This window comes from Erinaceus europaeus, chromosome 7 (assembly GCF_950295315.1).
Source record: "Erinaceus europaeus chromosome 7, mEriEur2.1, whole genome shotgun sequence".
In the NCBI taxonomy this organism is placed as follows: Eukaryota; Metazoa; Chordata; class Mammalia; order Eulipotyphla; family Erinaceidae; genus Erinaceus; species Erinaceus europaeus.
The window spans coordinates 73,357,019-73,384,966 of record NC_080168.1 but is presented as its reverse complement, the minus strand read 5'-3'; the positions used below and the strand labels follow the sequence as shown (position 1 = coordinate 73,384,966).

The 27,948-nt window shown below is 41.1% G+C and overlaps 1 protein-coding gene across 5 annotated transcripts in view; it reads right to left on the bottom strand.

Annotated features, from left to right (window-relative positions):
• DGKH (diacylglycerol kinase eta) overlaps nucleotides 1–27,948 on the bottom strand; it is a 203,201-nt gene that overhangs the window by 94,492 nt on the left and 80,761 nt on the right. For 4 of the 5 annotated variants that reach the window (XM_007528944.3, XM_060194758.1, XM_060194761.1 and 1 more), the window contains exons 5-7: nucleotides 5,495–5,599; nucleotides 5,067–5,199; nucleotides 1,372–1,478 (exon numbers count right to left, since the gene is read on the bottom strand). In XM_007528944.3, the coding sequence (XP_007529006.2) occupies nucleotides 1,372–1,478; nucleotides 5,067–5,199; nucleotides 5,495–5,599 (345 nt within the window). Of the gene's footprint in view, nucleotides 1–1,371; nucleotides 1,479–5,066; nucleotides 5,200–5,494; nucleotides 5,600–27,761; nucleotides 27,821–27,948 lie in introns of those variants that run through there. The other variant, XM_060194759.1, reaches the window with a different exon arrangement.

Genomic DNA, 27,948 nt, shown 5'->3' with positions numbered 1-27,948 from the left:
ATTATCTGTAAGCCTTCATAAAGTGCTACCAGAGATTTGTTTGCAATGAAGGAACAATGGAAGCAAGGTGTTGAAGGTGGGGACATTGCACCAGGAAGGTTTTAAAGTCTGAGGAGTGGGGACAGTAGCACAAAATAAAGTCTGAGAAATGAACACACAAGTAAACAGGTAAGGTAAACCTGATAAGCAATTACACCACCATCCCCACATCAGAACCACTAACCTGAGTCTTTTTCTCAATATTCCTGTCAAAATTTAAGAGCTGAAGGAAACTATGGAGGTGGGACTGCGTGGAGATGCACCTGGTCAAGCATACATGTTACTATGGCACAAGGACCAGGGTTCAAGCCCTTGGCCTCTACTTGCAGAGGGAAGATTCACAAGTTTTCTTTCTTTCTTTTTTTTTCCACAAATTTTCTCTATCTCTCCCTACTTTCTCCATTTCTCTCTATCCTATCAAATAAAAATAAAATGAGGGAAAAAAAGCTAGGGAGGACTGAGTTAAAAACTAACACTCTTGCAGACAACTGTCACAGGGAGATGAGAAACAGTACCCTCAACAACTGTACTGTAAACCATTAGTCCCCAGTAAAGTGGTTAAAAAAATTAACATTCATTTCACCAAAACCTCCAACCTAATCTTAATTATAAACATTCCCATTTGACTCAGCAATGCTTTTCCATAAGAGCAGAAAATAAGGGAGAGGGGCTGGGCAGTGGCACACCCAACTGAGCACATATGTTACCATGCCCAAGGCCCAAGTTCAAGTTCCCAGTCCCCACCCACCTGCAGGGGGAAGAAAGCTTCGAAGTGTCTCTTTCTCTCTCCTTTTCTATTTCTCCTTTTCCTTTCAATTTCTCTCTATATATATTCAACATATAAACACAATATTTTTAAAACTTAAGACTATAAAGAGGGGTGGGTTGAGCAGTGGCATACCAGGTTAAGCGCACATGGCGCAAAGCACAAGGATGGGTGTAAGGATCCCGGATTGAGCCCCCAGCTCCCCACCTGCGGGGGGGTCGCTTCATAGGTGGTGAGGCAGGTCTGCAGGTGTCTATCTTTCTCTCCCCTCTTTGTCTTCCCCATCTCTCTCAACTTCTCTCTGTTCTATTCAACAACGACATCAATAACAACCACCACAGCAATAAAACAAGGGCAACAAAGGCGAAAAAAGTGGCCTCCAGGGGCACTGGATTCATAGTGTAGGCACTGAAACCCAGTGATAACCCTGGAGGAGATCTATATCTATCTATATCTATATCTATCTATCTATCTATCTATCTATCTATCTATCTATCTATCTATCTATCTATCTATCTATATGTCACTCCTTGAGCCAGGCTGGAGCCACAACAGTGTCTACTTACCCCATCCTCATCCTCTATAATGTCCTTCCCCACAGAGGCCAGCGTTGTCCACTTGCAATTGTTTGTCGCCCTCACTGCACACCTTTTGTGAGCCTTGAATTTACACACTGGGGAAAAAAACAAAAAGTCAACCACTTCTAAATGAATACATATTGTCAGGCCAATGATTAAAGCAAAGTCCAGCATGAAATTGCAAAGGGGATTATGGCTCAAGGAAAACAATCTTTTTTAAAGTTTAAATTAACTCTTCTACACAGGGACCAGGATGGTGCAGTGAGGAGGGATGCTGCAAAGTACAAGGTTCTGAGTTCAAGCCCCAGTTTCCCATGTAGCTTCTGGTTCTTTCTCTTTCCTTCTCTATTTGTATTAATTGAAACAAAAACAAAACCTTTTTATAAATAGAAAAAAAAACTGCTCTTCAGCAATAGAAATGGGATATGGACATGTAGTGATAAGGGACTTTTATTCAACTACTTAAAGAAATTCCACTTACTTATAAAAGATCAGAAAGAAAAACGAATACAAAAGAATCAGTCCTTGAGAAAACACACACACACATACACACACACACACCCCAGAAAAATAAACTTCAATAATACAGAGGCACTAAAAACAGCCTACTTTTAGTCTATTAAATCAGATATATTTGTGACAATTCGATGAGTTTCTGATATTTGTATTTTTCTGTAAGTAGAATGCACTGCAAATAAAATACCAGAAATTATAAGCAAGATAAAAAAAGCAGGATAATTTTGAGGAATTTTAAAGTATAAGTCTGATAAGAAAATATGCAGATGTCATTGGAAGACACTATTTTTTTTTATTCTTTTTATTGCCACTAGGATTATCGCTGGGGTTAGGTGCTTACATGATGAAGTCACTGCTCCAGACAACCTATTCCCTGCCACCCTGCTTCTTTTTTCTCTCCTATTTCTTTCCTTCTTCCTTCCTCTCTCTTTTGCTTGTTTTTGTTTGTTTGTTTGTTTGTGATAGAGACATAGAGAAACTGAAAGGGAAGGGGAAGACAAAAAGGAAGAGAGAAATATGAAGCACTGTTTAACTGCTCATGAAGCTTTTCTTCTGCAGACAGGACTAGGGGCTTGAACTCAGTCCTTGTGCATAGCTACTTGTGTGCTCAATTGGGTGTGCCACTGCCTGAGGTTCTTTAAATTAAAAGTCAGGTGTCAGACTATGATGCACGTGTACTTATTCACTTGATAAATTTCTTACTGAGCAAAGTTATCAATGAATATACTTTTGGACTAGAAAAGTGGTGTTATTTACTGCATGTATCCACTCACTTAATAGTGTTCTAGGTGGTATACATAACTGTTACTTCCATTCTACACATCAGAAGACAAAAGGTAGTTAAAATGTTTCTCCTGGTTTGCAATGCTGGAAGCGGGACTGGGATCCAAAAGAATTAATTACAAGCTCTTTTCTTTTACCACTGTGTCTTATCATATTAAAGAACTAAAATAACACTCCATCTCGGGTTTGATAGTTCAAAATGAATTTAAACTGTGCCTCTTTAACTGCTTCATCACTTAATTATGCGACAGATTCAAATGATACAGAAAGTCTCAAGAATAGTTTTTTTCCTTATTAGCAAATCAATTTAACAGGGAAAATGATTATTTATTTACAACCCTGTTGCTGTCACATGACTACATGTTTCTTGTTTCCTCAGGATAGGTGTTAGCACACCACATCCTCCACTGACTTCTCAAGGACATTTAAAAATAAATAAACAAACTCAAACACACCAATAGCCCCCCCCCCCTTTTTTTTTGCCTCGAGGGTTATTGCTGGCACTCAGTGCAGGCATTACAAATCCACTGCTCCTGGAGCCCATTTTTGAATAGAGAGAAACTGAGAGGGGAAGTGGAGATAGTGCAGGAGAGAAAAAGATAGACACCTGTAAACCTGTTCATTGCTTGTAAAGTGACTTCCCTGCAGGTAAGGAGCTGGGGGCTCGAACCAGCATCCTGGCACAGGTCCTTGCAGTTCATACTATGTGTGCTTAACACTGTGCACTACCACCAGGCTTTTCTTTTTGTTTTCACTATTTTTTATATTTATTTATTTATTTATTCCCTTTTTTGTTGCCCTTGTTGTTTTATTGTTATAGTTATTACTGATATCATTGTTGTTGGATAGGACAGAGAGAAATGGAGGAGGGGAAGACAGAGAGGAGGAGAGAACGACAGACATCTGCAGACCTGCTTCACTGCCTGTGAAGTGACTCCCCTGCAGGTGGGGAGCCTGCAGGAGCTTGACCAGGATTCTTAAGCCGGTCCTTGCGCTTAACCCACTGCGATACCACCGACTCCTCGAGGCTTTTTTTTATCAAAGAATTTGTCAAGAGCATATCCCCCCACCTCCCTCTCAGGCCTCCCTCCCCAATCCTTTTTAAAATTTTTTTTTTTACTTTTTTAAAGTATAATTATTTATTATTGAGTAGATATAGAGAGAAATTGAGAGGTGAGGTGGAAATGGAGAAGGAAAGAGACAGAGAGACTCCTACAACTCTGCTTCAACACTTGTGAAGCTTTCCCTCTGTACATGGGGACCAGAGGCTTGAACCTGGGTCCTTATGCACTGTAGTTTGTGTGTTTAACCAGGTATGCCACTACCCAGCCCCTCCCTTCACAAGCCTCAGACACTCTGATTCACATCTCAGCTTGAAGCAGTTTGAGGAATGCAGCACATCTTCCTTAGCCATCCTATATTTCAATGACACTTAGCCACAAGACTGCCCTGTTTAATAACTAAATGGATGTTATCACTTTAGAGTTCATGAAAAAGTACTATCATTGGTCAGTGCTTTATCTTATGTTCTTTAACATGAAAATGTATACATAAGATATTTATCTGAATAATTTTTTCAAGATGTATCAACAAATAAATAGCCACCTGGGAGATGGTGAGAGCATTGGGCTCTCAAATAAGAGGGTCTGAATTTGATCCCCAGCACTGAATGTGATGGAGTGATTCTCTGGTTCTCTCTTTGTCTCTCTCTCTCATTAATAAGTAGTTCTGGGAGTCAGGCGGTAGCGCAGTGGGTTAAGTGCATGTGGTGCAAAGCACAAGGACTGGCATAAGGATTCCGGTTCGAGCCCCCGGCTCCCCACCTGCAGGGGAGTCGCTTTGCAGGTGGTGAAGCAGGTCTGCAGGTGTCTATCTTTCTATGCCCCTCTCTGTCTTCCCCTCCTCTCTCCATTTCTCTCTGTCCTGTCTAACAATGATGACATCAATAACAACAACAACTACAACAAGAATAAAAAAAAAAAAAAACAAGGGCAAGGCAAGGAAAAATAAATAAATATTAAAAAATTTAAAAAATAAGTAGTTCTATAAAAAACAAACACACATACACAGTAGTTAGCTGTTCCTCAGGAATGGACTGCTATCTTTCGCTTTATACTTCCTTTCAAATGGTTGCATGTTATCCTTTCATGAGCAGGACATTTCCCAAGTGAGTCCTATGTGTGCAGGACTTTAAGCTGCATAAAACTTAAATACTGTGTCCCTGCTGAGAGTCCCTCACTTACAGTGTCCACCCAGAGGGACAGGTTTTCCCATAGGAATGCTTTCCTGCTCATTCACGTCAGGGAACTGTCACAGAGGTACCCAGGACAGAGTGTGCACCAGAGTCAGGGCTGAGGGAACACACAGGCTGGGGGCCACAGTACCTTCACAGGACAGGCCGTGGGAGGTGACTCCAGAGAGGCTCTCCCTACACACGTTACAGAATGTTGGCCGGGCATGCGAGCAGGCGTACCAGTTATGCATCCCTGAGAAATGTTCCACGTTAAACTGGGCCACCTAGGAACAAGATGTTAGCACAAGTCTGCCAGATGAGAGAGCGAGACTACAGAAACACAACTCTGCAGGGTACTTGCAAGGCTGACTGGCTTAGAATTTCACATCTCTAGTTTTTAAAACTAAATGATTCAAAATGAAAAAAAAATCAATGTCAAGCTACAGAATTAACCTACATATACTTTTTTCTTCTCTTTCTTTCTTTCTTTCTTTTTTTTTTTTTGGTGGGGAAAGGATAGAGTGAGTGAGCTTTCCAGTTAACAGCTACTCTCTAAGAAAACAAGAGAGGTCACTTTACCTCATAAGGTTCTCTGGTCTGCACAGACTTCAGAGAGCTGATCCAGTCTTCCATCTCCTTTCTGTTGTCAGCACACAGCATCAGTCTTCTGAACGGAGTGATGATCTGAAAAGAAAGAATTCAACCATTATTCATGGCCAACAAAACAGACTTGCAAAGCCGCACACCTTTACAAGGTGATTCCATGCCTACTCTGAGTCCTGATTTTCTGATGAAGTCATGTTCTCCGTTACATAAATGAGTTTCGTTTGCTGGTAAAGAAAAAAAAAAATGACTCATCCAGAAAAAAAAAAAAAAATCTCATGGAGCCCTTTCTTTGCCTTTGCCTTTGGTCTTACTAGTAGTTACTCATCAGGGTTTTTTCACAACCTCTGGTCACAAGCTACAAACACAAAGAAATAATGCATTCTTATTTCTTGAAGTGAATCTTAAAAATGTACTGCACCCAATATAAATCATGGCAAGCTTAGAATTAATGGAGATATGAACAACAGCTTTAAGACTGAACATCTAGTGAATACAACAGTGAATGACTTGATAGTTTACAATGTGATAGTTTACAAGGTGTCGCTAATATTCTGTTTATTAAATAACACAGGGTTCATACATCATTTCTACAGTTTACCTTAATGATCAGTATGAAGAAGTGTCCCCCCATTTTGTACAATTCTATTATGCTACTTTTTGGGGTGAGTTGGGAAGAACAATTAGCATAAAAGTTCTTTAAATGGCTTTAAGGGAAGAGAGTAATTGTAACTTTCATCTTTTTTTTTTCATGTCACTAAAGAAGACAAATTAATTATATTAAGAACCCTAAAGCAAGTGGAGTGGAACTTTATGCTGCTATGGCAGCAAAAGCACCTTAAAGAAAGATTATGAACTTACTTAAAAGAAGCCTCAATTTCACATGTGCAAATGACACTGGTTCTAGCCTGGCTGTCTCTAAACCCTGAGCATTTACTGCAAAGAAGGGACCATTTACTTAACTGTGAAGGAAGAGCAAGATGTTACATTCCAACCTAGAAACTATTTCTGAATCACAAATCATATACCGAATTACATGCAAATAAGAATTGGCCAAGTTAAAAGCCATTTGATCAAGTAACAATTGACACACTGCATTATAGAGCATGATTTCCAAGTCATGAAAAATCAGTAATTATCTTTTTGTTTAAAAAAAAAATACGCTTTCCCAAAGGAGAAAACTAACAAATGCCGATCACTCCTGAGGATCTTAGAACATACATCTGTCCATTATTCAAATCTAGAGAGATGGCTCTAGTCCTGGCTACTCACCCTTCATTGCCTCCACTCTCTGTCATCAGTGTAGGGTACACAGTCCTTCCTCACACCAAGTGGCCTTGAATATGAACATGCACACCCACTTACTTACAGCTGGCGAGAAGTCACGTGGGAAGGGGGCACCAATTGTCTGTCAATGGGTATTTGTTAATTGCAGATGAGGTTGAAGTGAACCTCACTTTCACATTTTCTTGTTTTCCACTGACCTCTTTGGGTAAAGCTTATTAACGGTTGTTCACTTCTCTTCCTGAATAAATAGTTAATGCAAAGAGCAGTGCCTCCCTCATTACTTGGAGCCAAATGGATGCTTTATTGCTTTAAAATGTTTTTCTAGGACAGCTCATCAAACACAACAGAGAGATACCATTAAATCATAATAGACTCCTGGCTCCAAAGATTGGCACAGCCCTCTAGAAATCTCTAAGTTGCAATGTCTTGCTTGAATAAATCTATTTATCTGAATAATATCTGATTTTTATCTTTTATTTTATTTGATTATCTATTTATTTACTTTCTGTGATATATGATGCAGCTGTAGGAATTCCCTCTTTCCTTATAATTTTATGATGATACAAGAATTATTCATATAAGTCTGGATTGCTATTTTATTCTTTATGTTTTCTTGTTGTTGTTGGATTGTAAATAAAGTAGGATGCCTGACAGTTTTAATCAAATGACTATATATTTTTTAAAATTTTTTTCCCTTTTGTTGCGCTTGTTGTTTTTATTGTTGTTGTAGTTATTGTTGTTGTTGTTAGATAGGACAGAGAGAAATGGAGAGAAGAGGGGAAGACAGAGAGGGGGAGAGAAAGATAAGACACATGCAGACTTGCTTCACTGCCTGTGATGCGACTCCCCTTCAGGTGGGGAGCTGGGGGCTCCAGGGATCCTTTGGCAGGTCCTTGCTTCGCGCCACGTGCGCTTAATCCACTGTGCTACCACCCAACTCCCTCAATCTTAATGCTTAATGAAAATATGTTGAAAGGGAAATAGTAATGAGGAGGTAGAGATTATAACACATTCTTAAAATGAAAGTTTCTAACAGTCGAAATGAAATTATAACTTGTGAAACCATGCCTCTAAAATCTCATAATTTAAATAAATGTTAGACCACTAGTAGTAAAAAATATTGGAAAAACTAAAGAAATCATAATGTTGACCAATAGATCTTGTGACAAAGTATGATTAAGAAATCTACCAGGGGGAGTCGGGCTGTAGCGCAGCGGGTTAAGCGCAGGTGGCGCAAAGCACAAGGACCAGCATAAGGATCCCGGATCGAACCCCGGCTCCCCACCTGCAGGGGAGTCGCTTCACAGGCGGTGAAGCAGGTCTGCAGGTGTCTATCTTTCTCTCCCCCTCTCTGTCTTCCCCTCCTCTCTCCATTTCTCTCTGTCCTATCCAACAACAACGATAGCAATAACAATAACAACAACAAAGATAAATAAGTGCAACAAAAGGGAAAAAAACAGACTCCAGGAGCAGTGGATTCCTGGTACAGGCACTGTGCCTCAGCAATAACCCTGGAGGCAAATAAATAAATAAATAAATATAAAAATAGCAGTAATAATAAAATAACATTTAAAATTGTCCATTGATAAAGGTATTGCTCCACTTATCTTGCCAGTGATAATTCATTAGTACTATTATATATCTATTATAATTAAGAATGTGGGTCAGGGAGCTTGCTCAGCAGTAAAGTGCAGCCTTTGCATAAATGGGGCCTTGTGTTTGGTCCCTGGCACCACATGAGAGTGCCACAGTACCCAGGGAAGTTCTGGTCCTGTGGGGTCTCCCTCACTGAATGAAAATGTGGCCTGGGAATAGGGAAACCATGCATACAGAGGCCCCAGCTTACTAAAATAAATGCACAAAATGAAAAGTCCAAAAAATTTAAAGAAAAACTTCTGTCTGATAAAGTATATCGATACCTAAAACAGAGTCAACACAATCAGACATTAAATATATAAATAATTCTATAGAAGAGTAACCTCATGAAGACTTTAAATACCTCAAATGCACAAGAAAAAATAATGCATGTATCACCTTTATTTGAAGGAATTTTAATGACTTCACAAATTTTGTCCGTAATTCCTAAAGCAATGTTTTACAAGTAGTATCATTATTATTATTATTTGCTAACAGAAGGACAGGAGCTTAGAACTAAAACTGTGCATTGTCCTAGGCTGGGAAAGAGAACGGTGGCTATGCAAAAAGATTTTCATACCCAAGGTGCCAGGTTCAATCCCTCAATCCCTGGTACCACCATAAAGCACAGCTGAGCAGGGAGGGCTCTGATAATACATAACTCTACGATTTGGCTATTAGAAAAGATAGCATCTTGCCTTCTGCAGCACCAGGCACCAGGCAGGAAAGTGGAAGTGACCATGCTAAGTAAACTAACTCAGAAAGGAAAGCACAAGAACCAACCAGAGGATCTCGTTTATATTTCTGTATGTGTGAGATGTAAGAAAAGAAAGGAAGGGAGCAAAGTAAAATGAAAATACAGGACTGAAGAACCGAGGTTGCTAAGGTGGGGTGGAGAGGTGTCCTAAGGGAGGAGGGGACCCAACAGACGCCCATCAGGATGACAAGCATGAGCAAGTGTATGAAATTCTGTCCATATCTATCATGTGGAGATGGGGAATGAAATCCACATTTCGACAACTATACCACAGACCATTACTCCACTCAATGAATGATAAAAATCAAAATCATATCAAATTAAAAAAAAAACTGTGCTCCAAAAACATACACCCTTGTAAAATGAATCACCTCAATGAAAATAAAAAAAGAATTACTGGGGGGGGGGGGTTATTTTTAAATTTCCTTATTCAAGTCAGCCCAAGCCAATTAACATATGAAGGGGAACTCAGTCACCAACTCATTTTTAATTCCTAGGTGATTCTGTGTAAGCAAGTTTGAGAACCAATGTCCTGAAGCTAATTTACTGCTCCCCATAACATGTCAGAACTTACAAAGTGAGAGCAGTTTCTACAGAGAAGTGAGTTACAGGGAAGTGCTCATGGGTGAGCTCTCAAGTAGAAACCTCTCAAGTCATGGCAGATAACTCAGTACCTAAACTTTGGTAACATACTCACCTAGACTGGGTACCAAGAGCTTCCTCCCCTATTCAAGTGCTGTGGGTATACTACCTTGGCTCTCTAAGGCTCAGTCTCACAGCTGCTAAGTGGAGGCAGAGCTTTGATTCACAGCCCTACTGATTCACAACCCTGCTGATTTTTTATGTGGATTACTAAACAGTGGCTTGGTAATGGATAGAAATGATAGTTCTTCTGGCGAAAAGAATGCATACAGGTGTTGTTTTAGAAGGCTGCATTTCTTGAAAACCTGTATAATCCCTTTGGAAAACTAGAGCGTCCTTAAATAAAAATGAAATCACTTTATGGTCCAGCAATGCCACTCTTAGGCATTTGTCCAAAGGACATGGAAATAGTCATTTAAATGGTACACATGTACCCCGATGTTTATAGCTGCATTATTCACAATAGCCAAAGAGTGGAAGCAGTCTAAACGCCCATCAACAGATGACTAGTGAAGAAGTGATGGAATATGCTCTGAAAAAAAAATATGTTATTTTCTTTAGTACAAAAATGGATGAAACTAGAGGTGATTATATTTAGAGAAATAAGCAAAGCGATGAAAGAGAACTACCAGATGGTTTCACTCATATGTAGGATCTAGAGAACCGATACACATGCACTTGTGAAAAAAGGTTGTATTCCTGAAACCTGTATGTCATAAACCATAGCTACTTTAATAAACGAATGAATATATACAAAGACATTCAATGTAGTTTCTATTACAGAGCCAAGACTCAGGATGCTGGTATCACAATTCTTTTTTGAAACTTCATCTTATTGGGGAATCATTGATTTACAAGACTGCTGTTGTCATAGGTGTACAAATTCCCCATCGTCCCACAGCAGGTGTCACTTGCCCTCCTCCGCCACTAGAGAATGCTGGGTCCCCATTCCCCTTTTCAGTACCTTCTGAACACCACCCTCCTTTGAGTGCTTGGATCTGATGCAAAGGTCATCTCTAATTACGTCTTACTCTGTTATTTTCCCTTTCATTGTCTCATTTTTAGTTTTTATAAAAATATTTCATTTATTATGGAATACAGACTAAGAGAAATGGAGAGGAAAGGGGGAGAAAGGGAGGGAAAGATACAGAGAAATACCTGCAGCCCTACTTCACCACTCACAAAGCTTTCCCCCTGCAGGTGGGGACAAGGGGCTTGAACACTGTAATGTGTGTGCTTAACCAGGTGCCCCACTACCTGGCCCCCACTTCTATTTTTTTAATAATTTTCATTTATTAATTTTTAGATAAAGACAGAAAATTGAGAGTGAATGGGGAGATAGAGAGGGAATAAAAGAGATACCTGCAACATAGCTTCACCTCTCAGGATGCTGCCCCTCTGCATGTGGGGAGTGGGCATTTGAACCTGGGTCCTTGGGCATTATAACATGTGGTTCTATGGAGTGTGTCACCCACCACTCAGCATCTCTTTCTCTCCCTTCCCTCCTCCCTCCCTTCCTTCCTTTCTCTAGAGCACTGCTCATCTCTGGCTTATGGTGGTGCAGGGGATTGAACCTGGGACTTTGGAGCCTCAGGCATGAAAGTCTCTTTGCATAACCATTATATTATCTACCCCTGTGTCTCATCCTCCTCCTTTCTTTGTTTCTAAAGTCCTTCCCATGAGTGACATCCAGTCCTTCCCTTCTGGCCTGTTTTACTTAAAAAATGAACCTAACATATGATGCAAGAATTCTTCTCCAAGGTCTCTATTCAAAGAACACAAAAACATACTTTTGAATATGCACACCTATGTTCACTGCAGTATTATTTGCATCAGTGCCAATTCAGAACCAACCCTAAAGCATCACAGTTTTTTTTATTGCCACCAGGGTTATCACTGGGATTTGGTGCTTGCAGGATGAAAACACTGCCCCTCCCCCCCTTTCTTCTTCTCCTCCTCCTCCTCCTTCTTTTTTTCATTAATAGGATAGAGAGAAATTGAGATATAGAGAGTGAGAGAGATACCTGTAGCATTGCTTCACCACTCATGAAACTTCCTTCCTGAAGGTGGGGACCAAGGGCTTGAACCCATGTCCTCATGCATGGTAACAAGTGAGCTCTACCCAGTAAACAACTGCATGACCCCCCTGATGACTCTTAATGCTAGAAGAAATTGTATGTGCATTCACAGATCATTGTGCGTGATCTGCAGACAAAAAATTAACAAGATCTTAAGTCAGACATGGAGGCTTCCTACCAATGAAACCAACACTGGCGAGCAAAGCAGCCAGTAATGATAATGACCTGCTTCTTAAAAGACAGTAGGAAAATAGCAGCAAACAAATTAGGGGGGGGGGGGAAATGATCCCCCTTAATTGCACTGAGGCCAACCTGACCCAGAGTAGCAATAGAAAGTGGCAGAAGTCTTATTACCAAACTCCAGAGCATCAGAGTCCCCAGCCAGCACTTAAGAGTTCAGTGGGCTTTATGCTGGTATTATTCCAGCCACAGGGTCACTCATTTTAACTTGGCCTTTGCATTTGGAGAGGAAGGCAACCTAGTAACCTCTGGCAATATCTAATGCTCAACAACATTTTCTATTAGGGTATTCTTAGTTTTTTTTTTAATTTTTATGAATGAGTTATTAATACTTTACATGGGCCAGGGGGAGGCATACCTGGTTGAGCACACACATTACCATGTGCAAGCACCCAGGATCAAGCCCCCTTTTCCCCAACCCCACCTGCAGGGGGGAAGCCTCATGAGGTGTGAAGTGGTGCTGTGGATGCCTATGTCTCTCCCTCTTTCTCTATCTCTCCTTCCTCTCTCAATTACTCTCTGTCCTATTAAATTAGAGAGAGAGAGAGAGAGAAGAGAAAAGGACAAAATGACCAGTAGGAATAGGAAGGAGTTCAGAATGCAGTACTAAGACCCAGCAATAACCCTGATGGCAATTAAAAATAAACAAAAGGGAGAGAGACAGGCTGGGAGTGTGGACTGACCTGTCAATGCCCATGTTCAGTGGGGAAACAATTACAGAAGCCAGACCTTCCACCTTCTGCACCTCATAATGACCCTGGGTCCATACTCCCAGCGGGATAAAGAACAGGGAAGTTTTCAAGGGAGGAGATGGGATACAGAGTTCTGGTGGTGGGAATTGTGTGGAGTTGTACCCCTCTTATTCTATGGTTTTTGTCAGTGTTTTCATTTTATAAATAAAAAATTTTTAAATCATAAAAAAATGAATGAATAGGGAATCTTCCAGTGGAGGGGATGGGAAACAGAACTCTGGTCACAGGAATTGTATGGAATTGTACCTCTCTTATCCCACAATCTTGTTGACCATTATTAAATGACTAATACAATAAAATTGAAAAAAGAAAATAAAAATGCTCTACAAGATCATGGGAGGAGTCCTCCTCTTCCTCCTCCTCCTCCTCCAAATTTCTGCCATCAGGATTAATGCTGGGATACAGTGCATACATGATTCTACTGGTCCTAGCAAACTGCCCCACCCTCTTTTTAATCTAAAAAAATATTTATTTATAATTCTCCCCAAAGTACTAGATATTCTAAAGCTCCTACTCTACACAACAGAAACTATAGTGGTTAATTTAAATAAAAGGCATTAATAGATAAATATCAAAGATAATGGACCCATTACAGAAGGTGCTAGGATTAAATCAGTGATTTTAATTTCATACCTATTTTTTTTTAAGACACTGGCAATACCATGCATTGAAAATAACATGAACAATATCACTGAAATGTACTTATTAAGTCAAGAGTAAAAACAGCTCATTCATTTGAAAAATTATTACTGCTTGTATATGGACACAATTCTAGCTTTTATACACATTTTCACAGACTAGCTATTCCTTTAAGCACAAAGTGTCCGTAGGTTTTACTTTCTCGCTATCATTCACTCATCACTAGCAGCAGCCAGGATATGGGTTTTGAAATTTTCTTTCAGTCTTGCTACAGTCTGGAAAAATCCAATAAACTGCTCTTCTCTCTCTCTCTCTTTCTCTCTCCTTCCTCCCTCCCTCTCTTTCTTTCTTTCTTTGTCTTTCTTTCCTCCCTCCCTCCCTCTCTCCTTCCTCCCTCCCTCCCTTCTTCCTTCCTCCCTCCCTCCCTCCCTCTCTTTCTTTCTTTCTTTCTTTCTTTCTTTGTCTTTCTTTCCTCCCTCCCTCCCTCTCTCTCTTTCTTTCTTGTCTATTTCCTAACTGCATCCTAAGAGAGAAAGAGAAAGACACCAAAACATGGCTCTACCACTCATGAAGCTTCCCTCATGTGGTGACAGGGGTTCAAGCCCATGTCCTTGATCATGGTAATGTGTGTGCTTGACCAGATAAGCTATCTCCTGGTCACCTACCCTTACTTATCTAACAATATTTATAATAAGAAATAAGGATAGAAAGGAAAAACACGTCAAACTTAGACTGGGCTTGGTGTATTGCACAAAGGAAAGGACTCTAGGGAAGGAGGGCAGGGAGAGGGCTGGGTCAGGTGGGAAAGGTGGGCTTTGGCATGATGGTAGAAAAGGACCTCAGCTGGGAGTGAGAGTCTTATGCAGGCACATATCATGGAGAGATGAGAAACTGTACCCATGTGTCAACAACTGTACTGTAATACCCCCTGTTGTTTTTGACGGGTTAGGTTGTTTTCGCCGGGCTGGCTTCACGGGCAGGTAACAGACGACCAGGGACTCATAGTTGAGCTGTAGGCAGTATCTCTTTATTCATGCAGGACGCAGCACAATCTAAGACGAGCTAAGCTAAACTCAAGGTAAAGTACTCTAAAACTCACAATGCTGTCTTTATATATACTTCCCAAGTAGGGTGGAAACAGGATGTGACATAGAGAGGGTGGAGAGAAAAGTGACTGGTGAAAATCAGAGTGTGACAAAGAGGGGGCAGATTAGGCAAGAATCCTATCACTGAACCACAAATGCCCTGGAGGGAGGGTGGAACTTGTTAACAGTGGTTATGTAAATAAAATAGTGTTAAGCAGGGGGGATTTAAACCAAATGAAACAGAAGGGGTCTCATGCATACCAACAATTCCCCCTTTCTTTTTAACTAATGGCCATTATGGGGTGAACAGAAACGTATATCGTACAGGCATTTTCAAAAAACTGGCATAAGACATGGAAAACAAAATAGGCGAACAGCAATAACCAGTGTGATGCCAAGGGGAACGTTTCTTGCCTCAAAGGGCAAGGCCTAGCAGGCGAAAGGGCATTTCTTGCCTCTGGGAACGCTTCATGCCTCTGGGGGCATCTCTTGCCTCAAAGGGCGTTTCCTGCCTCTGTGGGCATCTCTTGCCTCTTGGGGCGCTTCATGCCTCTGTGGGCATAATCTAATAAGGAGGGGGAGTTTTCTGCCTCTGGGACAGAGCCTGCAGGCGAGGGGACATGGTCTATAAAGTCTCAAGGCAATTGGCTGAAGTTAGTCTTTGAGAAACACAGCAGTGTGCACCAGTAAGTCCGATGGAGGTGTCAGTCCAAAGTAGCTGACCACAGAAGAAAATGCCAGAGGATGAAACGCTGCACGTCTGTCTCGATGGGGAATGTCGGCCATCAGAATTCTGCTTTTCTGTAGAGAGTGATCTTTGGAGTCTGTGAATCTGTTTCTTCAGGACATGCCAGGTCTCATCATTGGTTTCCGGGGGTGATGTCAGAGAACAGGATCCAAATGGATTTCCAGGAATTCCATTTGAGTAGATGCTTTTTCATGTGAAGACTTTGACAGCTGAAATTCACTTACTTGTCAAACAAAACTTGTAGCAGATTAGAAGTTTACTATAATTGATAACTCCATTATAATTGGAAGTCCTTTCTAGTATGATTTTAAGGTTGTTTAAACAGTTTAAACTCAATAAAATGTGGAAAGGTAAACAGAAGAACCACGGTTAAAAGCCTCAGGCATGAGAATAATTAACATAATCATTGCACTATCTGCCCCACCCATAACTCATACGGTTTCCAGGATTAAACGTTTCAGATTCATGTCAAGACATAAAAGAGAAATCAAAGGAGGGAAAAAACAATTTTTTGGATTGTTTCTGGATGTCTCTAGAAATCATGGCTGCGTCTAGCTTTTTTTTTTTTTAAGTCAATGTCAAACAAAAATTCAGTCATTCAAATCATTCTCTTATGAAACGCAACTTGAACCAGATTATCAAGATCTAACCATGTAGGATTAAGAATCCCCGGAGGGCGACCTAGTCCAAAAAGGTCCTCGAAATTCCATTTAGGGTGTTTCTGACTGTTCCTGCTGGATTGCTTCAGGCACCCATTTTTAAAAGCGTCTTCCCATCGAAGAAAGAATCCAATCAGGAGAGTAGAACTAACCACGTGTCTCCATACTTGGGAACTGCCAGGGTACTCGAGAATGCTCCTCAAACTAGAGTAGTCCTTCTCCACGGGAAACATTCGAGAAGAAGTCCAGAAAGTCCCAGGGGAAATCCCCATGCATATCCCAAGGTCTACGATCACGGTCATAAAGAACCAAATTGTGGCCCGGAGCAAAATGTAGTCCTTTTCCTCAGGAAACATGGGAGAGGGAATCCAGAAAGTCCAAGGAGAAATCTCCGTGCATCTCCCAAGCTCTATGATCCCGGTCATAAGAAACCAAAGTTCCCGGTCAGGGAAACAAAATTTGGCCCAGAGCAAAATGTTCCAGAGACAGAGTAACTGTCTCATGATGAAACAGTAGAGGCTTTGGCAAACCTCTTCATAAGTAGAAGAGAAGACCATAGTGCATAGGTAGGCAAAGTCTTCACTTATCTGGGAGTCGCGCAGGTCTGGTCCCACGTTGTGGCACCATATGTCATTTTTGACGGGTTATGTTGTTTTCGCTGGGCTGGCTTCACGGGCGGGTAACAGACAACCCGGGATTCATGGCTGGGTTGTAGGCAGTATCTCTTTATTCATGCAGGACGCAGCACAATCTAAGACGAGCTAAGCTAAACTCAAGGTAAAGTACTCTAAAACTCACAATGCTGTCTTTATATATACTTCCCAAGTAGGGTGGAAACAGGATGTGACATAGAGAGGGTGGAGAGAAAAGTGACTGGTGAAAATCAGAGTGTGACAAAGATGGGGCAGATTAGGCAAGAATCCTATCACTGAACCACAAATGCCCTGGAGGGAGGGTGGAACTTGTTAACAGTGGTTATGTAAATAAAATAGTGTTAAGCAGGGGGGATTTAAACCAAATGAAACAGAAGGGGTCTCATGCATACCAACAACCCCCTAATAAAATAATAATGAAAAAAAAGATGACGGGCTAGAAATAAACCTTTTTAGAAAAAAGTTAAAGGCCACTTCCTATTGTGATGTTATAAAACTTTCACTCAGTTTGACTCATGCATTTCATTATTCACCTGCTAGAAAAGGTTAAGAAAGCTGACTTCACACCAGGTTACATGGCAACCTAGTAGGCTGAGCTGAAATAGCAACCTGATGAACGGCAAACTCCTTACACTGGTAAAGCTCACAGTCCAAGCAGGAGGAGGAACAAGAGATGCCAGACAAGTAATTGCGGAACACCTTCTACCCTAGCAAGGGGTGTGGGTTTGATCCACAAAGTGGCAGAGCACTTCCTATGAACGCTTCAGGAAGGGTGAAGTAGTAGTGCAGTTCTTTCTCCTTCTCCCTCTCTCTCTCTCTCCCAACCCCATCTCACCCATCCCTATAGATTTGTTTCTATCAAATAAGTAAATAAAATCTTTTTTTTTTAAAAAAAGAACTCTGATAGTGTTCTGCTTTGCCAAGTGTGTGACGTAGGCTCAAACCTGGCCTCCACCAACTGTAAGAAGCTTCAGTGCTGTGGTCTCCACCACAGTGTCCCTCTGCCTATGAAGGCAGGCAGATAGGCTCGCTCCAGTGTTTCATCTTTGGAACAAAAATCAGTCTGCAAGTCCAAAATACTGAGCTGCCCTTTTTTCTTTCTCCTTTCCTTCCTTCCTTCCTTCCTTCCTTCCTTCCTTCCTTCCTTCCTCCCTCCCTCCCTCCCTCCCTCCCTCCCTCCCTTCCTCCCTCCCTCCCTCCCTTCTTGGAGTAATTCTAACAGACCATGGACTATGTGTTCTAAGTGATATATTTTATCTCCCTTGCTCTCTGGTCTCATTTCATTAATACAATGCAGAACATAGAAATTCTACTTTATATTTGAGGAGTCAAAGACCCAGAAAGGTTTGTAATTTGCCCAAGGTTCTAAAGCACACGGAGGAGTTGACACTAATTTCACCAGCTTCCCATGTCATCTTCTAAGGAGGGGACAGCAAAGAATTCACTGACCTCATTCTAGAATAGGCACAAAAAGTTGCACTTGCCACTGCCTTTCTCTCCTAATCACAAGCAGGGCTGCGACCCAGGAGGTGGTGTAGTATGTACACCATTTGACGGGTGAGCATAAGATCCTGTGTTTAGTTTAAAGCATCTCCTGTGATAAGTGATGCTCTGGTTCTCTCTCTAATTGGAGCAGAGCACAGCAGTACCTGGAGGCTGGGCAACAAGTTGAGCACACAGATAACCATGCACAAGGTTCTGGGTTCAAGCACCCAGGTGCTCCCCACCTGCAGGGAGGAAGCTTCAGGAGTGGTGGTGAATCAGGTCTCTGCTTCTCTCTCTTCCCCTCCCCTCTCAAATTCTCTCTGTTCTATCAGATAACATACAAAGTCAAAAAAAAAAAAAAGAAGAAGAAGCACTGGTGCTGGCACTAAGTCCCAGCAATAACCCTGGTGGCAGTAATAGTAATAATAATAGCAATAATAATTTTTTTTAAAAAAACACCCAGGGCTTCTGAACTGTGCTATCTCATTCCTATACATACTTGTGTTTTCTTTACAGAGAAACAAGGAAGAGAAAGGTCTCTACACAAAACAGGCATCTTTAGAGAACAAAAGAGTGACAGATATATTGTCACATACAGTGCTGTGTTTGAGGCATTGCACTGCCTATGGCAAATAGCCATGTTAGTCCAGCATTAAATGGAATAACAAAGATCACAGTTACTTATGTAGGTTGGCATATAAACTTCCATTATAAATTAGCAGTGAATATTAGTTAATGGGCACATTAAGAGCTTTTTCTCCCCATCCATTTAATATTTTTAGATGTAGAGATGGGAACAATGCATTAGCTCCATTCCCTTGGCCCCAGCTCTCTTGCCTCAAAACCATAAATTGCTTCGTACAGGACATGTATGGATAAGACATTGCAAAGCAAAGTAACTGTCTTTTTAGTGCTGGTGGCCACAAAACCACAACATTTCGAAAACCTAAAACTTCCATTATATCCTAATTATATTTAAGTAGAACAGACCAACTGTTTGAATATACTAGAAACCTTAAAAGGTCCACAAAAAGATGCCTCCTCAAAAAAAAAAAACTCCACTTTAAGTCATTTTAATACTTTAAAAAAAAAAGTCTCCTAATTGCTTGTCCAAAATGTCTCCTAATTGCATGTCCAAAATGAACTTCTTCTCTCCGACTCCCCACCCGACCCTTTTATTCTCATTTTTTAATCCTTAAATAACATTGCTAATTCTTCCCAACTTGAAAGCTCTAGGTCAGTCACCTCCTCCTCTCTCCCTCTGGCTTTTAAAGTATGAGTGGAGAAATTTGATGATAATCTTATGGGTTTTCCTTTGTAGGTGACTATTTGTTTTCCTCTTGCAGCCTTCAGAATCCTTTCTTAATCCTTACTGCTTTCCATTCTAACTGTGATGTAACATGGTGTCTTTCAGTCTGGGTTGATTCTCTTTGGGTATCTCTGGGCTTCTTGAATCTTTATGTCCTTTCTGTTCTTTAGAGTGAAGTTTCCTTCTGTTATCTTCTGTATTATGTTTTCCTACCACTCTTTGTTGTTGTTGTATTTTTATGTATTTATTATTGGATAGAGACACAGAGAAATTGATAGGAGAGGGGGAAGAGGCAGAGAGATAGATACCTGTGGCCCTGTTTCACCACTTGTGAAGCTTTCCCCCTGTAGGTGACCAGGGGCTTGAACCTGAGTCTCTGCATACTGTAATGTGTGTGCTTACTTCCCACCCCCCTTCTTCTCTTTCTTCCTCTGGAAAGCCAATAATGTGTGCATTACTTCTTTTGAGATCATCCCAAATGTTTCTGTTGTTGTTTTCAGTGTCTCTTAGTCATTTTTATTTCTTGCTTCTTTCTTAGTTTTCTCTAACTCATGCTCTGTTTTGCTAATCTGGTTTTCTGGCTCAGTTATTCTATCACTTCCTTCAGTTATTTTCCTTAGTTCAATTATTTTGTGACCCTGCTCAGTTACTGTGTTAACTTGTTCAGCTAGTTGGGTTCTTATTTCAGCTTTCTAAGTACCTCAAGATAACCATGTTTTCTTTCATAATCTTGCTGTACAGATGTCCCCTCAGGCTAGTGCCAGTTCCCGCGAGAGTTAATAAGACATTCTCGAAGTGCCCTTCCCAACCAATCCTGTCCCGGCTCGTCACTCCCGGGTTTTGCTCTATAAATCCCTTCTTCTTCTGCCCCTCTCTCTCTTGCCCGCTTTTCACTTTGGTGATTAGATGCAGGGGAGGTTGCTGTGCAAGGCGGCCATTTTTGCTACCTCCACGTGGCCGGAACCACTGCGCTCTCACCCAACTCTGAGGTGCCTGTGAATAAAGAATTATGTTCCCTCTCCACTCCGGATCTCCTCTCTCTCTCCGCCAAGTCGCAGCACGACAGAATCTCATTTGATGTTTCCCTATTTCTAATAATATTACCATCAAAAGCTTTCCTCACTCCTGTGATTTTCACATAGATTAGTGTATGGATGTTTTCCTCATTCTTACTTGCTTCTGGCTTGTTAAATATTTTTTCTTGCCTTCTGGCCTGGTTCATTTCTGCAATGTTTCTTCTTGGTTTAACCACTGTATTTGGTGTTTATTTTTTAAATTTAAAATATTATGTATCTATTTATTTATTTATTTTATTTATAAAAAGGAAACATTGGGGAGTCTGGTGTTAGCGCGGTGGGAAGCGCAACGACCAGCCTAAGGATGCTGGTTTGAGCCCCGGCTCCCCACCTGCAGGGGAGTCACTTCACAAGCGGTGAAGCAGGTCTGCAGTGTCTATCTTTCTCTCCCCCTTTTTGTCTCCCCTCCTCTCTCCATTTCTCTCTGTCCTATCCAACAACAATGACATCAAGAACAGCAACAATAAAACAACAAGGGCAACAAAAAGGAATAAATAAATGAATAAAAAAGGAAACATTGACTAAAGCACAGGATAAAAGGGGTACATCTCCACAATTCCCACCACCAGAACTCCATATCCCATCCCATCCCCTATTCTTTAACCCTTTGGGAATATGGATCCAAGGTCACTGTGGGATGCAGAAGGTGGTGTATTTGGTGCCTTTTAAATTTTGTGTCCAGGGTGTTGCTGTTCAGGTATGGTTCTAGCTGGCCCTGCCTGGGTGTCTGAGGCAATCAGTAGACTTTAGAACTATAACTAGATTTTTCACTTATTACTAACTAGTGATTAAGAGATATAAAAAGGATAAGAAAAAAAAACAGATACTGAGAATGGGAAATGTTTTGGTCAGACAACAGGAAGTGACAGATTGGGACTGGACCTCAGATTGCCTCCCCTGTTGTCTAGTACCTATATCTAGAGTCTACCAAGCATTGGATTGACAGCCAGTGGCCTTAGAGCGATGAGCTCCGATGAGGAACCAGAATGCTATCCTTGGGCTTCTCTACTACCAGCACTGTGCTCAGCTGCTTCACTCCCAGTTTGGAAACAGTGTCACCAAGTATAATTTCTTGAGTTCTGAGGATCACTTCCTCCCCTCTTTTCACCTACTGGCCACCTGTGGCTTGGTGAGTTTCTAAAGAAATCCTGATTATATTTTGATTTTTCAGGTGCTATTTTGTTGCTTTTTCTAGTTTAAAAGGAAAACAATCTGAAAAGGCTCGTATTCCATAGCCATGCCTCCCGAAGTCCCCAGTATTTAATTTTTTTTAACTATTAATGAGCATTGGTAATAAGGTCCCCTCCCCTACCACACACACACACACACACACTTCAAAATAACTTAAGAAACAAGGACAGAGAAGTGGAACCTAAGCATATTCCCAGAAATGACTATTAGATGCACAACATACCCAGGCACACACAGACACACTTTGAACTGTTACAAAGGTCCCCAAACAGATAGGTTGCTTTGTCTTGAGAGCTTTTCTAATATTATGACCTAGAAAATAAAAAAAGCTCAAGAACTATTGCCAAACAACAATATTTATAGTTAGTTGTTGTTAACACCTTTTTGCTGGTGGAATTCTGAAAAAGAAAATGGCCAAAGTTGGTGCAGACACACGACCACTGAGGTTAAACATTCTACCTACAACTCTTACAGACATGAGATATGTGGAAAGATGCTGTGATGCTTTCCACTTAAAATATCAGTGACGGGCTGGGTGACTTCTATTTTTTTCCAAGTCATCTTATGGGGGGAGGGGTTAATGGTGGACAGTAAAGTACCTGACACATGGGTACACCATGATAGGTGTTTGCAGAATACTCTCACTCCTAACAAGTTAGGTCCTTTTCCACCATCATCTGGTTAATATTCTAGTAACTGCACCAGGAGAGATGTTCACACTAAGTAGTGCTGTGCTGGATTATGACAAAGCATCCATGAAGTGTGTAAAGCTTCCCCTCCCCCGTCACACACACACACAAACACACACACACGTGTGGGGGAGAGAAACGAGAAATCCCTACTGCTGGTTGCACAGACCATGCCCAGCAGGACATGTCCAGTAGTCTGGATCAATGGGAGGCATTATTCAACTTTCCAGGAAGGGGTCTGATTAAGCTCTGTAGCCACATCCTCTATTCTAACATCCAATTCTGTTTAAAAGCTTTTTGCTACTGAGTCAGGCAGACATTTCTACACATTAGAACATATGACTAGAATGTCTGAGAGCCCAGATTTAACCCCCAGCACCACCAAAAACCAGAGCTTAGCAGTTCTTTGGTCTCTCTTATAAAGATAAGTAAATCTTTATAGTTGTGTGTGTGTTTTTAAAGCATTTTGCAACTAAGCTGTTTTTCTCCAAGATTTAAAGACCAATTTCTGCCTTAAGTTCCATACTAGTGTAGGGAGTTTATTGGAAGCCTCTGGAAGCATCTCTGACTCTGCATTAACCCATTAGCACCATCCAAGTGCCAGGACTGTTCAAGCCCTTCTGATGTGCAATCAGCCAGAAACAACTGGATAACTCCAGCTGGATAGCACTCCACAGAAAGGTCTTATTGCTGACTACACTTGTCTGTTGCAGACTAGATTGTTGCTAAATCTAAACCTATTTTCACCTTTATGCACCAAGATTTAGTTTTGGCCAAGATCAGAATCCAAGGACTACAGAAACATTTGAACTAGAGGTTCTTATGAGAGAGAAAGAGAGAGGGAAGAGAGAGAGAGAGAGGGAAGAGAGAGGGGGGGGGAAGAGAGAGAGAGAGGGGGGGGGGGAAGAGAGAGAGAGAGAGAGAGAGAGAGAGATTATATCACCAAAGCTTCCTCCAATGAAGTAGGAGCCAGGCTCAAACCTAGTCATGCACATGGCAAAGCAGCACACTGTCCAGATGAGCTATTTCCCCAGCCTCTGAACTGAAGATCTTTTTAACCACTTTCTTTCCCGGAATTAAATTCAGACATGAGGCCTGCTACAATGTTTCCAATAAAGATGATAAGCCCCAGGACTGCTAGAAGTGACCCTGTGTGACAAGAGGCCTGTGGTGGTCATGGCTGCTGCACTGTTCTGCATAAACTGTCTTCTCTTTGTAAGGTAATGAAGATTCATAGAGAATAATGGGTGGGGTGGGAGAAGCTGAGTTCTATGTGAAATAGTGGTTACAGTTATTGCACTCATAATTAGAGGTTTAGAAATTCCACTCTCTTATTCATTCTCATGGAAAAAAGCACAGGCTTCAAGTGCTAATGATGTTATTCATTAACTCTCTAAACTTACAAAATTCTGACTACCACCACTTGATTTCTTGAAAGAAAGAAAAAATAGCCACTTCAAAGGCTTCATGAAGCAAAGACAAGATGCATGAAATCAAAAATGCACACTGTTCCTTATTGTGGGCTATAAATTGGACTAAAGAGGTTTATGATTTTTATTTCTCATTGTGCTACAAACATCTTACATTCTAAAAATACTGTAGCTGCCTAGAATGTTCTCAGCTGTGACCATGGAATGTGATCTCAGACTGACAGGGACTCAGAGGTTACAAAGGCTCCCGTACTAAATGTAAATATACATGAGCCCTGATCATGTCAGATGATCAGATCATGTCAGATCGATGTGATAAACAGTTAATTGTATTTATATATTCTCTTTAAGTTTGGAAACTACTCTGTCCTAATCCAGCTGTCTAGTTCTCCCCATAACTCTGACTACATCTTCCCAGACAATATTCTTAGTCCACCTACATGTTAGCTGTCAAGCTCAAACAAAAATTACTAAAGTCATAGACCATTAGGAACATACCTAAAATCAATTTCCTATCTTCATATGATCTTAAAAATCCCTATTCTCATTTGCGCTATTCCTACTTTTTGGTCCCTGTTCATTAAACATTTTGTCCTGCTTCATATCTTAACTTCTTTTCAGACACCAAGTCACAGATGCTACTATGATTCCATCCAGACTTCCCTGGGCAGATAACATCACCAATGTATTCTGGAACCTCACCTCTCCAGAGCCCTACCCCACAAGGAAAAAACAGAAACAAGCTGGGGGTATGGATCAACCTTCCAGTTCCTATGTCCAGTGCAGAAGCAATTACAGTAGCCAGACTTTCCACCTTCTGCACCCCAAAAAGAATTTTGGTTCATACTTCCAGAGAGGGAAGTATGAACCAAACTGTTAGGAGGACCAAACTGTTAGGAGGAAAGAAGCTAGAGGCCTCTGGAACCCAATTCCATCAGGACCCAGAGAGAGAAGAGGAGGGAAAAAAAGAAGGAATTTGGAAGTAGCAATAGGTGTAGGTGTGGCTCAGAAATGAACGGAAGGCAAGGCCACAGAAAAAAATGGACAAAAATACAGATAGATAGATAGACAGACATACAGAGACAGACAGACAGATCATCATGGATAGATAGACAGACAGACATATCATCACAGAATTAATAGTCATGTCATATCTGTGAACTTGGGAGGAACACTGCAGTTTCCAACGAAGGGAATGGAGACATAGAATTTAGGTGGTGGAAATGGTGTAGACCTGTACCCTTGTTATCTTGTAATTTAAAAAACTAATTATTAAATAATTAAAAATGAAATTTTAAAAATACTATAGCTTTCCATAGTATTAAGATCCTATTGCCATTTCAGGTAAACGTAAAATTATTTTTAATATTTTACAAAACAAAAAAGAGGAGGCTGATGTTTTAAATTCTCTATGGGAATAAAGCTCTTGAGTGACAGAACACGTTATCCCAGTCTCAAAGCATTGCTATGGTGTCTCTTCTCTTTGCTTATTTCTATCTCTCACCCTCTATCTAGAGGAGGAAAAAAAAATGGCCACCTGGAATAGTGGAGCTATTCAGGTACCAAGCTCCTGCAATAAACCTACTAGCAAATTAGATAAATAAATTTAACACAATGAAGTTCAGGTAAATCTTACAGCATTCATTTACCAGGGTGTGGGCAGGCCATGACTACAGTGTAGAGAAGCCTCTACAAGTAACCAGCTGACTGGTGGGGAAAGAAATGATTGGTTCAAAACTCAGAAAACCTTGCCAGCTTTCAGACCCTCTCAGGTTGAGAGGTGTTCCAGAAGCTCAATTCCATGGAGCTACAGCTGTTGTCTCTAGGATTATGACAGTGATAGCAGACTGGGACCATCTAGCTAGAAGCATAAGAGGACTAGCCAGGGGGAACATATGAGAGGAAGATTTATAACCAGTCCCCATGTGGCTATTCACAGGAATCTGGGACTCCTGTGGTCGGATTTTGCAAGCCCCTCAGTCTCTCCCTCTCTAGCTCTGTCTCTCACCCTATATCTAAAATTAAAAAATGGCTGGTGGGCTGGAATCATGCAAACACCGTGCTCCACTGATAACCCTTGTGGAAAAAGTAAGAAAGGAAGAAAGGAAGGAAGGAAGGAAGGAAGGAAGGAAGGAAGGAAGGAAGGAAGGAAGGAAGAGAGAGAGAGAGAAAAAAAGAAAGGGGGGAGGAAAAGCTTGTGGAAGATTACTAGTGACGGTGTGGAAAAAAGCAGTTCTGCTTATACCTCAGCTCCACTTTGAATTTTTGTCTAGCAATGAAAGAATCAATCATTTCTTACTCCCCCCACCCCCACCGCTGCCCAGGACTTTGGTCTGATAGCATCAAGAGGCATTTCTCAGAAAACTGGGAAATTCAAGCTATTATGAGCTTTTAGAGAAGACATTCTATCACTAAATGAAAAGCAGCCCACAGAAACAAGGAGAAGCTATTTCATTTTTAAAAGCCTGATATGCAAATGAGAGTAAAAGGGCCAAACTTTAAACTTATAAATGATCTGCTTCCTGAGTACAAAGCCATCTAAACCCTCTGAGTCTATTTGAAAAGGCAAAACAACAACTCACTTTTCAACCCTGTGGCAGTCTCTGAGACCTTTAAACTAAGACAAATACCAATAATAGGAGGCTTACCACTAGTCAGACCCTTATGTGGGGCCACTACAATAATTAATGCTGAGTGAGAAGTCTGTAAGACTTACTGTTGGCATAAAAACAATCTGAGTAAGAATATGTAGATTTTCGTTTAGATGAAACTATTCATGGGAATATTACAGTCCAAAGTGAGCAGGGATTAGGAAACTATTTTCATTTTTTTAACTACAGCCCTGCTCAGCTCTGTCTTATGGTGGTGTGCAGGACTGAACCTGAGACTTTGGAGCCTAAGGCACGAGAGTCTCTTTGCATAACCATTATACTATCTACCCCCGCCTACTATTTTCTTTCTTAAATTTTTTTTTTCCTTCATTGGGGAGTTAAACCCCTGGGATATATCTAAAGGATATATCCTTTATCTCTGTACACCTATGTTTATTTCTGTACACCTATGTTCATAGCAATACAATCTAATACAGTATAATTTGTAATAGTCCAAACTTGGAAGCAACCTAGATGTCCAATGACAGATGAGTGACTAGGAAACCCTTCCCATTCCTTCTTCCTCCTCCCTTTCTTCCCCTCATTTTCTTCCACCAGGGTTATTGCTGGTCTCAGGTTATGTGCCTGAAATCCACCACTCCTATCAGCCATTTTGTTCTTTTTTACTTTGTCTTTATTTAACTAGACAGAGAGAAATTGAGAGGGTGGGGGAGACAGAGAGAGAAAGAGAAAAAGAGACATCTGCAGACCTGTTTCACCACTTGTGAAGTTTCCTCCTTGCAGTTGGGGAGCAGTGGCTTAAACCAGATCCTTGCACATGGTAATGAGTATATTCAATCTGCTGCTCCCCCCCACCACCACCACCAGGCCCAAAACTGTGTTCTAATGCAAAACTTGAAATAAATTTTCTCACAAAGGAAAAATGATAACATTCATTAACTTAAAGAGGTATATTCCTCCATCCACTGATGGAGTATTTACTGTTTTACACTCTCTGTGCCAGCCACTATAAGACTTGGGGACTCAGGGGTGAAGACATAATCTTTATGTCTGCAAGGAAATGCTACCCTCCATCCTCTCTCTCATACACACACCAGGCAGAAGTCACTCCAGCAGTATTGCTGACTTATGGTCACTTAGCTCTGGCAGTGGGTAAAGTGCCCTGAAATCTTTAAGTCCACTCTTCCTTGCCCACCCCCAATGAGCCCCAATGAGCCCCAAAGGCTCAGAACCCCAAACCCTAAACTTCACTGTGCATAGTGATTAGTGATCCAACCTTGAGAAATTCATTTCAGCACCCTGAACCTGAGTCTGCTCTGAGGACACTCTCCTGGAAGGTCCCTTTCAATCCACAGGAGAGAAGATGACTAGAGATTTCTAAGAATGGGGAGAGCCATTACCTCACAGTGGGCCTGTTCTGTCTGTCACATGCCTGTAGTGCAAAGTTCTCTTTCTCACAGAGC